The sequence below is a fragment of the Cryptomeria japonica genome, chromosome 3 (assembly GCF_030272615.1).
Source record: "Cryptomeria japonica chromosome 3, Sugi_1.0, whole genome shotgun sequence".
Lineage (NCBI taxonomy): Eukaryota > Viridiplantae > Streptophyta > Pinopsida > Cupressales > Cupressaceae > Cryptomeria > Cryptomeria japonica.
The window spans coordinates 197,504,133-197,516,891 of NC_081407.1; the positions used below are offsets into that span (position 1 = coordinate 197,504,133).

General features: G+C 32.5%; 1 protein-coding gene across 1 annotated transcript; it reads right to left on the minus strand.

Annotated features, from left to right (window-relative positions):
- Nucleotides 1–538: 538 nt before the first annotated feature.
- Nucleotides 539–3,407, minus strand: LOC131061603 (uncharacterized). The gene is made up of 2 exons (XM_059217247.1): nucleotides 2,962–3,407; nucleotides 539–2,759 (listed from the first exon to the last, which is right to left on the minus strand). Exons 1-2 carry the CDS (start codon nucleotides 3,405–3,407, stop codon nucleotides 539–541), a joined length of 2,667 nt encoding a protein of 888 aa, XP_059073230.1.
- Nucleotides 3,408–12,759: the final 9,352 nt, after the last annotated feature.

A 12,759-nucleotide genomic window follows, 5' to 3' on the forward strand; every position in this document is an offset into this window, starting at 1 on the left:
TCAAATAGAGTACTTGAATTTTAGAAATGTGGTAAGATTGAATGGTATGAATAATATAAGAAAATTACTAAGAATAGAAGGAACAAACCTCAAATGGATGTTACAGTAGATTGTGCATCTGATAATATCTTCAACCGTGCCTCCTCTTCTTTGCGTCGAGTGACATGTGGACTTTGTTGCATCCGTGCATACCTTTCAAATGTGAAGGCAGGGTGAATGCGAAGGCTTGTAAGATCACGAACTCTTGAAATAGCTGTGAATGTCATCCCTTGCCGGTCAATGTTGCCAATGTCAATTGTTGCTCTTTGAAGTGTGAGTCCTTGTGATTTGTTTATTGTTAAGGCCCATGCCATTTTTAGTGGCATCTGTCGTCGAAGACCTCGACTTATTGGTGGTATAGGTATATTTGTTGGGTTATTGTGATCCCAAGTTGGGCCTGTGTAATTTTGGAATTGAACAACAACAAATAAGGGCAGTTGAGGCAGGTGATCACCATCATTGTATACAATTTCTCTGACTTGTCTGAGTGCACCATTGACTAGTCCTGTTTCGACCCATAGATTTGTAGACAACATAACCTCTTGGCCAATACATAGCAAGTTCTTTGTGATTGTAGTTGTTCATCATCAGGATTTGAGCATGTCAATCCCTTCATTTGTTCAGCAGTAGATAGGGCAATAGGTTTTGCTAAAGACAACAACATGCATTTATTATGCAATGACACCATTTCATTTGTTGCAAAAATATGTTTGGATGGTAAGAAAATAGATTGTTCTGCAGAGGTGAGTGATGAACTTGATCGAGACATTAGAAGTTGCCAATCTTCAATTGTAGGTGTTGCATTTCGTAAATTTGAGAGGAGTTCACGAAAAGCAATTTGTGCAGGTTGCTCTCCAATTTGCCAGAATATTTTATCCAATGTTATAATTATTGTGAAGGTATGCCATAGTATCCCTCCACAAGAATTTGAAGCATACATTGGAATGTCCTTGACAGGTGGTAGTTGGCCCAAGTCACCAAATAGTATGATTGAGCGTCCTCCAAATGGGATTTGGTTATGTGTAGGGAATGCCTCACGCAGCCTCATATCAATACATTGTATTAACCTACGACCAATGAAGCTCATTTCTTCTATTAGAATATAATGAATGAAGTACATGCTTTCTTGGAAGTTTGCAAGTGTTTGTCCTTGGAGGGGGACCATTTCTTTGATTGGAATTCGAAGGGCAGAATGGATTGTTGAAGCTTGTATGTTGAATGTTGCAACACCTGTTGGTGTGAGGAGTAGTAGGGGTGATTGTCTTGGTGGTGCCAATCTCATCATTGTAGACTTTATGCTCATTATCAGGTGAGACTTTCCCGTGCCTGCAGTTCCCTGAACAAGAATCTTTAGTGGTGGCTTTAAAGTATTGTCCTGTAGATGTGTAATAACCAAATTATATGCCCTTTGTTGTTGTATAGACAAGTCATGTGGGGCTTGTTGATTGTAAACATGGTGGGATTGAAATGTTGTCCGATTGGAGTGTATGAAAGTAGTAGCTACAACTTTTTGTTGTGTGGGTATGTGGTGTTTTCCCCAATCATGGCTCAAGTCAATTTCACGTTGGCCAAGCATATCAAGTTCATCTAGTTGAATGGGAAGTCCCGGGTATAAAGTTGAAAGGGCTTGCCATTCAGTAAGGAAGTCTTGTTGTATTTGTTCAGGCTCGCTTGAAGGAGTGCTAGCATCACTTTCTTCTGCTGTTGTTGAGGTTGTTCGATGTACATGCCATGGATGGTAGTTGTTGGAGAACCTCTCCCATTGTGCTTTAATTTCATCATCTGAAGAGCCAAAATCCATTTGAATGTTGCGGAATGGATGGTATAGTATTAGTTCACTCCAACAAAATGCTTGAAAATTTTTCTCCTCCTTTGAAGGTATGGATGTGAATCTAGGGGATACTCGAACTATTACAAGATTGGTTCGCTCTTTCCATTGATCACATTTTCGAGATGCACCGAATGACCATTTTCTAGTTAAATCAATAAGACACATTCTCTCTAGATGTATAGGCCTTTCCATGTAGGTTGCAATATAGCTTGGATAAGTGGTTGTTCCCATGGGGGAGATTGAAACACGTTGGAAGTTTTTTTGGTTCACATTTAAAGAAACAAATGTTCTGCTAGAGAGGGATAGTGGTAGCTTTAGTAAAAGGTGACAAGTCTCTTGAGCTCCTATATCACGATCAACAACGTTCTCTAGAAGCATTTTTTGAAAAGCATTAAGAGCTGGTTTATCAGGCTCAAAGTTAGTTGAAATGCGAGACAACATTTGATGATATGTCTCAGATTTGTTTTCAGCTTTAGTTACATATTTTGCAATGTATTTGATCACAACATCTATTGAGAGATCAGGTTGACAATCGACATTGGCCCTCCATATAGAAAGTATGAATGGGTTGTGAAGATTGAGGCGGTCATCATTGCGAGTAGGGGTGTGTTTCGGTTGGCCATTTTCAACATTTGAAAGAGTAGAATTTTCTTGAATGGTCCAAGGGGCTTTGTAATGACATAGAAGAGTTGTGCCCTTTCTTTTGAGGCAAGTTTGGGCAGTACACTTTGTATGTCGTTGAACACAATTGACCAACTCACAATAGTCATTTGAAGCATCACTTGATTGAATCATTGTTGTGTCCATCAAGCAAGGGTCATCAATAATTGATCGATGGAATGTTTGGTTTCCAAGGTCCAGTGCTTGTGGATTCCATGCAGAGACATATCTATCAATGTACTATAGTGCATTTTGTATCGATGGAATGTGATTCCACTGCATTTTATCAATGTTTGGTGCTTCTTGTAGCCAAATGAAACCATGGATATGTGCAGAGCCTCTATGTTGCCATTCATACCTAAAAAAAAAGGTGTTTAGACTAAAAAATAATAAGAGTTAAATTTTAAATTTAAAACTTGGTAGAGCTATACCTGTACCAGTAGTCAGTTGCCCCAAGAAGTTTTTCCAAGACCTCGGCACAAAATGTTGTGAATCTAGGATGCATGTAGAGTGCAGTAAGGTGGGGGCTTTGAACTATATTTTGTAACCTCCACTTTGAAGCCGCATACGGATTTGTTGGTGTGGTGGATGGCATGATTGTATGTAAGTCTGGCCATTTTGTATCTGCTACACTAAGTGTGAAAAATAGTGTTGGGCAACCAATCTGAATGACCATATCAATAAGTTTCCTTTTGCGTTGGTTCCAGAATGGTTTCGTACCACGAATTGATGAGCTAAAACGCATAAGTTGATCAACAAGCTTGTCATAAGGCAAATCCTTTAATCTTTGACGAAGGGCACCAATTGTTGCAGGTAGTTCATCATGGAGTTGCTTTTGAACAAAAATAGATGATGTGGCTTGACTTCGATGCCGCATAATTATATTCAATATAAAGTACCTAAATCATGGGTGTTGTTCGAACCTGTTATCATGGTATCAGAGGAGATGGAGAGCATACTCATGTAGCTTAACATATTTGAGATGTGGTTGTTTGAATGCAGCTGTACCCTTTGGGAACAAAGTGGGGAATGACATCACAAATAATCCTTCACTGTTGTATTCATTTATAGGAGATGGGGAGATGGGTGGCCATTGGATTATAGGAGGTGGTCTTCCTTTGCCTAGTTGCAATAAGGAGCGTACTTCTTCGACCTCTCTGCATGATGGTGGAAGGTTAGCCACAAATGAAGTAGTTTCCAAATTCTCTTCAAATGGATCATCTTCTGTACTATTTTCTTGCATGAAGCTCATATCAATGGGATCTGGATTTGAAGTTGTTGTATATAGAAGGTTAGATATGTCTGTGGGGTTAAGGGGTAAGGATATTAATGTCGTGACATCTACTTGTACATCTTTGTAGTATGGGTCATATGATATCTTATATTGCAATGCATCATAAACACGTCCTCTACTTACATAAAAGTTGTATTGTTGTTGCCCACTGGTTTCCTTGTTAACTATTATTATGTCCAATCCATCTACACGTCTAGGCAAGTGGGATACAATTGCTAAAATATCTTGAGGAAAAGAAATAGTGTGTCCAGTATATTTGAGTTGCTCCCTCTTGCATAAGTAACCTAAAGGACAGGACTAACCCTTGCTATCAACATCTCCTCAACTTGAGTTAGTATTTGCAAACAATGTGGTTGTCCACCGGGGTCCATGTTGTTCCATTCTGAGAAGCGATGTCCATTTTTTTCTGATATGCATCTGTAACAAGTATTAATTCCATTTTGTTGTCTAGTTTTAATTCTTGGATATTTTTCCATGCAAACTAGACATGTGGAAAACTTTGAAAGTTTGTCCAACTTCGAGCGAAATTTATTTCTACCATTGCAATAATTTTGCGAGAAATTTGGGGGTGTATACATATGACCTATTGGGATAGGTTGACTTGTATGTTCAAGTCGAGGCACATGTGTTTGTAGTTCTGTTGAAGATTGGGAAGAAGAAAATATGGATGTAGAGGCTTGCTCAAGATTTGTGTGTTGGGCCTCTCGTCTTCTTTTGTTAATAATAATTTTCCTTCCATGGTACCTTGCACGTTGCATTTCATTTCAATGAGCACGCTTCTCTTGCACTGTATCAATTTGTATGTCCAGGGCATGGTTTGTTGAGTACCAAAGGAATGTGGTCTATCTATGGATAATTTTATTTGAGATAACAATATCAATGTAATACAAAATGAAGACATTTATCTATTTGCAAGAGTAGTTGAGTAATATAAACATAGAAAAAGAAATGCAAACATAAATTGAAATAACATGTAAAACCTTTCATAAAGATACTTATGACATAAATTGTGAGGAGAAAAAATAAACATATTTATCATATGAACATAACATATGTTCATATGCATGTTAATTGGAGGTCAAATATCTTGGCACATACTAATCTCATTTTTAAAAAATAATTTTGCAATGTCAATTTTAATAAATGTTAAAGAATAATTATAATTAACAAGGGTAGTCTTTAAAAAATATAATAAAAAGGATATGTCAAACCATTCATGGAGACAATTATGAGATACAATTATGTGTTTCATTTGAAAATAAATATTTGCAATGTTAATTTATATAAATGTAAAATAAAATTTTGAAATAACATGTCTAAGTAGTACACACATTGGGTGTATAAAAAGATGTTTATTTACATCTTTAAATATAGGAAAATAATAGAAGCTATCTCGCTATATATGTTTGAGGGAAAATATATTTACATTGATGGAGAAATGAAATACATATTATCGAAAAAGATAAGCAAACTGGATAGTACCCTTGAGAGGAAGTGTTTAGAGTAACTTTTAAGCGGGCTTAATGGCCATAATAGTAACGTTATGTGTTTCTTGGTTGGCAAATGGAACCTTTTTGATGTTGATATCAAAGAGAAATTAACAATCAACAACATTGTCCAAAATGGGTTTTGCCGCATTAGGTTCTGCTAGTAGAAGTTGAAAATCTTCTGCTCCAACACCCAACAACTCATTTGATGGTCTGTCGAATGCAATTACTTTTAGAAGTTCCCTTGTTGCATCTTGCAAGTCCATTTTAAGCATGTAGCTGAAATCACATTCTGAGATAAAAGTGGACCACTTTGGGCATTGATATGTGTTTGGTGAGCTCTCAACAACTTTTATCTTACATTTTTTTTTGTCCACCACTCGGGGACAAGAAAAGTAGTAAAAATTGTCCAAGTGGAGTTTTGTGATAGTGGCCTTTACATAGATTTTTTTGTGCTCAGAAAAGAATTCATTGGTAATACATGAAATATCTTTTGGATTTTCAAATCTGGGTGGTGGGGGTTGGTATTGTGAGAAGGAAATGTAAGGTTGGTCAATCTCTTTTTTGGCATACCATTCTTGCAATGTTGAGGTTTCCAACATATTTGGATTGATTAGAATTGTAGTGGAGAATATGGTGTCAAGTGATTTTCCATTCCAAGATATAATACGTGCAGACTTGAACAAAACAACAAGAGGACTCACTTCTATGGACATATCAAGGATTTTGTTCCCTTGGAGTTGACAATGATGGCCCCAAAGTGTAACATCTATGGTACAATTTGACATGTCTATGATTGTAGCTATACATCTTATTATCTTTGTACCATCTCTTTTACATATGGTTGATGTAGCGGAGATGGCCAAAACTATTCCAATGACATCTACAAGGGAGTTAATAGGAAATGACTCAAGTGACTCTATGCTCTTAATATGGAAGCTATGTTTGGGTATGGTGGACTCTAAACATGTGGAAGGAGTTATTGTTGATGAGCTATGGAGGATTATTTCAAAAGGGTTTGTGGAGCTACTATATTTTGTGTTCACCACTTTTATTTGACCATTGGATATTACATAAAGACTATCAGAATAAATAACATGGTAGAAAATATCAACAAGTTCATTAAAACAAGTCACGTGTATCTGACAACCTAACTTGTCTACAAAATCAAACCCAAAAACTTTCCCTTCACGTCCACCATTGTCATATTCATGAATTGGGCTTTTAGAAAGTGCTCGACCCTCAATGGACCATTGTTTGTGATACGGGGTCAATGTTTTAATGGAAAGTATTTGGAAAGGGTTAATGTTTGGCATTGAGCATTCTGTAGAAGAAGATTCCAATGGGTCTTTAGAGTTGATGGGTGGAAGGTATGAAGTACCTTGGAGGAGAGGTGTTGGAGTTCCTATGATTGTTGCATTGTTTGAAACTATTTCCAAGCTATCAATTAAGATAGCCATGCAATAAAATTAGATCTATTATTTAGCAAGAAGTTGTATATGGAAAAACAAGAGCAAAGAAATGATTCTTGAGGAGATATGGACATACGTGTACTTGTCAAACATCTTGCAAGAATATTCTCTTAGAGTGAGAATAGAACCTTTCACTAAAGCTTCTTCCAAAACCAGGGAGAGTGAGAATAGAACCTTTCACTAAAGCTTCTTCCAAAACCAGGGTGTTCAAATCAGTAGGAAGCAATGCAGGATGTGTGTGGACACCATTTGAGAGCTTTAGTCGATATTTGACATTTGCAGTTTGAGTTTGTTGAATTGAGTGTATAAATATTACTTGCAAAGAAGGGTCAACAAGAGACATGCCAACAAGAATGTTTGCAATGGCATTTGTAGTTAATTGTGCCATCATGTAGCTTGAATGTTGTCGAAGAAATTTGGCCTGTGAATTAATTAAAATATGAGAATTAGATAGTGATAAAACAAATGTCATTCCCAAGATATTTAAAGTCAATGTAAATGGGTTGTAATAAGTACATCAAAATATGGTTAAAGAAATTGTAAGGACTAAAGATTGTGCATTCTCGTGTTGCAGCAAAACTTTGTGGTCCCAAAAATAACATGAGTAAGGATATAATCAGCAACACAAATATAAATATATTATAATCACTCATATATATTTAAAATATTTTAATAAATAAAAATCCAAAATTCAATATCTTGAAACATATAATTTGTTATAAATATAAAATTAATTATTAATATATTGTATCTATTATTGTTCAATAATTTATTTTATTTTATTTTTTTTTAAAGTAATTTTAAAAGTTTAGAATTTAATTTTCCACTTAATAAGTCAAAATGAAAATGAGTACAAATTTAATAAAGCATACACGATGACTAGGACTTTATTATTAATTGTCTATGGTTATTTTGTTGAGTTTCAAAGAATTCTACAAAATGACTTGAGTGATATATGCAGTATGGGATCTATTGTTATGTATCTAGGATTGTAACAATGGAGTTCTTTCAATTGTAATGATGTTAATAGTGTCCATTTTGCCTAAAATAATTCAATAACAATATAAAAATATTACTCATTTACATATTGTGTCAAGAATTTACTTTGATGCATATAAGTTGGTAAGATGAAACTTATTAAATAAACAAGTCTTTAAAAAAGAGTACTCATTATATATTGTGTCAAGAATTTACATTGATAGATATAAGTTGGCTCCATGGTAGGGAAAATAGGAGTTTACCTATTTATTTTTACTATGTATGTACATAGGTGTAAGGCAATTACATATTTTGATTATCTATATAGATAACTTGCACCATATTTACATTCTAAGAAGTCAAAATAACTAATCACATATTTCTCAAATACATCTCATATGTTGCAATGATTTTGGAGGCATCATCAATTGAATAGTGTCTATCCTCAAATAACTCTTTCAAGAAATCACATAGTCCTTCTAATTGTATGCAAGTGGCTTGGAATGTTGATACTGTCTCTTGAAGTTTTTCAATATCCAATTCTTGAACAAGGGGTGTTGGTTGGCATGCAATTTTGAATTTATGTGCAATATGATGACAGGTATTTGACACAGTTGAAGCAAGTTGTTGGACATTGGTTCCAACAAATTCTGCTTGAGTCATAGAAACACATGATTCTGCTTCCATAGTTGTTTCATCCACTGGCATTAACGGGTTTTGTATACTATTTGTTGTATCTCCACTATAGACTTGAATGATTTCATGGTTATTTGTATGGTTAGACATTTCCTGGGAGGAATGAATACAAAAAAGTATAAGTGGATTGAATCAAAGAAAAATAATTCAAATTAGTTTCATAATTAGTTTGAAATAAATATGAAAATTCAAAGATAGAGAAACAACAACATTTAAAAACTAAATATGATTATGTTGGATTTTATGAGCCATGTTGCATTGTTTTACATCTATGATTTGGATAATAGCTCCTAGTTGGTTGTTATTGTTTATTACATTTCATTAATTAATACTGTGAAATCCAAATTTGAAAAAAAATTACAAAATAGTATTAAATAACGAAGAAACTAAATAATTTTTTATAAATAAAACAAAAATCTTGCTATTTATGAGTAATAAATACAATGTAATTGTATATTAAAAGATAAAAGTAAAAGTAATATTTTTAAAAACCTAATTTTTTCATAAAGTATAACATTTTGAAATACCTTTCATGATTAATTAATGAAAAACAATAAAAATGGCTTTTAAACTTTATAAATAAAATTAAAATCTTACTCTTTATGATTAATAGAAAAAGACTTTATATTACAATTGTAAACTAATAGTAAAATCTACAATTAAAACAAAATGTTAAAAATCTACAATTAAAACAACAATTTCAAAAATTATAGTTTTTCTTTAAAATTTGTTAAATAAAATGATATATGACAGAGTCAACATAAATTTATTAAAATATCATAACTTTTGTAGATTTGGACAGATAAGTATTGGCATTCTATTACCACGAGAGGTGTAGAACTGCATGTCTCACATCCTCAACAATTTCTGAGCATAACGCCATTATCAGCATCAAAACAGAACCAGAAGGATGAAAATAGGCATGTAAACCCCATTATTTTCTCCACGTGATGTCGTTCAATTCTTTCTCTCAGACCATGAATTATAGAGGTCGTATCCTCTATTGACGGTTGGTCATTGAGGCACTTATTTGCGCCTCCACACGCGTGTCTACCAGAGGGTTTATAACTGCAATATCTTGCATATATCTTCATTCGATTATGAATTCATGGATGTCTATTCCCTGTTTTAAACTTTCCATTTGGGCACATGACAGGAGGATGCTGGCAAAGGTTGAAGAATTTGGCTTTACGTCCGACTATTGCATTTTCTTGAAAGTTTGTATAAGCATTTTAAACAGCTTCATCTGGATCTGCTGGTATGTGCTCATGGACTTCCGACATATGCTACAACTATAATTGTTGAAAGTTTTTTATGAGAAGGTGCATGCCTTGTGTATGCTTGATTTTGCTAGTCGCATCTGGTGTGCATTACCACTGTACTAGCCAAGGGGGGATGCAGGTAGAGGACAAAATATTAAACATTAGACTAGGTCAAATATCAGATTTGTAGGAAATCTTCCAAATTTTGCATAAGTACTTTAATTTGTTTTCCTATTCACATAAAATGTAGAATGTAGAAATATTAGGAACTTGTTTTAATTTTATCTGATTTGCATTACTAGTGCACCAGCCAGGGGGCTACAAGTAGAGGGTAGTTGTAATGGTAACATCTGAGAAAACCCCCCTTCCAAATGGTTTATGTTTGACCATGCTTGGTATGCAAAAGAGATGCAAACTTTTTCACAAAAGACTCAAAAAAAGATACAATAATTTTCTCAAACTTTACTTTGCAGCAACTGTTGAGGGAAGAACATTAGTTTATTATGCGGAAGATGTGAACTAACTCTTAGAGTCCCGAACAAAATGCATAAAGATTAGAATTTTTTTTTTTTATCCAGTCCAATCTATGATTGGAGTAAGATTTTCCTTTCATATTTCAAATAGAAATCTATAAAATCACCCAGTCGAATTCTGCAAGCTAATAAGAATTCGAGAAAACAAGAAGCAAATTTAATAAACACAGCCTTACTAGTTTTTGAGGAAATATTAAAACTCAGACATTAGGGAACAAATTTCAATGAAAATTAATATACATTTGATGAGCTGAAAACATAAGTGAGTCTCGTGGATAAGACTCTGCTTAATGAGGCTTTAAGTCTTTTTAGTAAAATGTCTCAAAGGAATGTTATCACATGAAATGCAATGATTGCAGGATATGCACAAAATGCGTTTGTTAAGACGGCTTGGAAAACTTCCAAAAAATGCAATTAACAAGTCTAACGCTGATCCCACAAAGTTTGCCAGCGTTGTTCTAATTTATGGGAAAACCAGAGCTTTGAAAAAGAGCATAGAATAATCAAAAGTGGTTTTTTGTCATTTTTGTTTTAATTTTTATGCAAATCAAAATATTTCATGATATTACTAACATTTTAGATTCAAAGATTTTTATAAAAAGACTATGTAAGTCCAAAAAAATCCCCCAAAAATAAAGGTGTTCTCAAATGTTGTTGAATTTGCCAGATTTTGCTTGATGTTTTTTCTTGAAATGCAGGTAACAATCTATCTTCCATTGGAATGTTATGAACTTGTTTTGTTGTTCTCTGAAATGTCATTATTTTTTCTGTTGCAGAGACATACCTGAATGACGGTTGCAGGTTCGCAGAGAAGTAAGATCAACGCAAAATTATGGGGAAAAAAGCTACAAATGGTATGTGGTAATAGGTAAATGGTATGTGTTAATAGGTAAATGAAAGTAAGAACCTTGCTATAGGTTGTAACAATTGACCTCAAACCATTGGTAGAAACTCATAATAATCCGAGTTGCAAGATCTGTACTATGCATATGACCTCAAACTATAGTAGAGCCAGAAACTAGTGTAGTCAGGGATTTCTTGTATCAGAGCATGGTGCTTGTTCGACGGTGCTTGGTGGAAGGTCCTTGGTGGAAGGTGCTTGTTGGAAGTGAATCACATGGGTGGTTCTGAGAGGTATAAATAACGACAGATATTTTATCACAAAGATTATTTTATTGCAACATATATTTGACAACATATTTATTGCAACAGATATTTGACAACATATATTTTATTGCATACAATAAATATGAAACAATAAAATTGATTCTACCATTAAACCTTGATGTCACTTTACAGAGTGAAGGTAAGTTCATTCTACATTTATAACTAATCGTATGGTTCAACTGCCTGGTGCCTTCATTTATAACTAAGCCTATATATATTTAATATTACAAATTTGCATAACATAGAAAGAAATTGAATTTTATGTTGCATTTATGTTTTTTTCTTGATTATTTGATGCTATCAAATCAAATTTGAAAAATTCAACAAAATCTAGAATAATATAAAAAACAAAAAAATTGCTTTAATACTTCATAAATAAAGCAAAAAACTTAAAATTGTAAATATATAATTAACTATTTACAGATTATTTATATATATCTTATTATAGTATAATATCATATCTAAAATAAAGTTGATTAAAAAATATATTTAGTATTTATAATTATATTCAATTATAATATTATCTAATATATAATAATAATTTTAATAAAAACCATTAAATAGAAAATATTCCTAAAAATTTAATATCTATATGTAAAACATTTATTTATATATTATATAATAATAAATTTTTAAAAAAACCATTAAATAGAAAATATTCTTAAAAATTTAATAACTATATGTAAATCAATTAGTTATATATTATATAATTACAAAAATTAAAAAATAAAAGCGAAAAAATATATTACTTGTTTATTATAATAAAATAATTATTATCAAAAGTCGTAAAAAATTAAAGCAAAATATTTAAAAGTCTAAATACTATGTATCCTCTGATAGGGATTTGAAATACAATTGAAACAAAACCTTTGGATGAGGAAGATAATAAAACTCCATTACCAACAAGTTCATGGTATGTTAATTTTTCATTTACTTGAGGGTCTCCAAAGAATTTTACAAGTCCATTTTGTGCATTTTTAATGATCATAAAAAATAATTCTAGACTATCAATATTATTTTTTATTTTTTTAAACGTTATACATGTTTTAAGATGATATAAGGAAAATAATATATATATATATATATATATATATAAACTATTTAAAAATATATTTTACTATAAAAATTATATTACAATTAGCGATTATTATCTATTATTTTTTCTAATATTTTAATATATTTTCAATATAATTATATTTATATTTATTTTATATTCTCGAATTTCTATTATAATTGTTTTTATTATGTATTTAATATTTAAAAAACTTATCATATTTAATAACAACTAACTACAGTACACCAAATTATTAATTGTACTTAATGCTAATTTAAAATTTTTA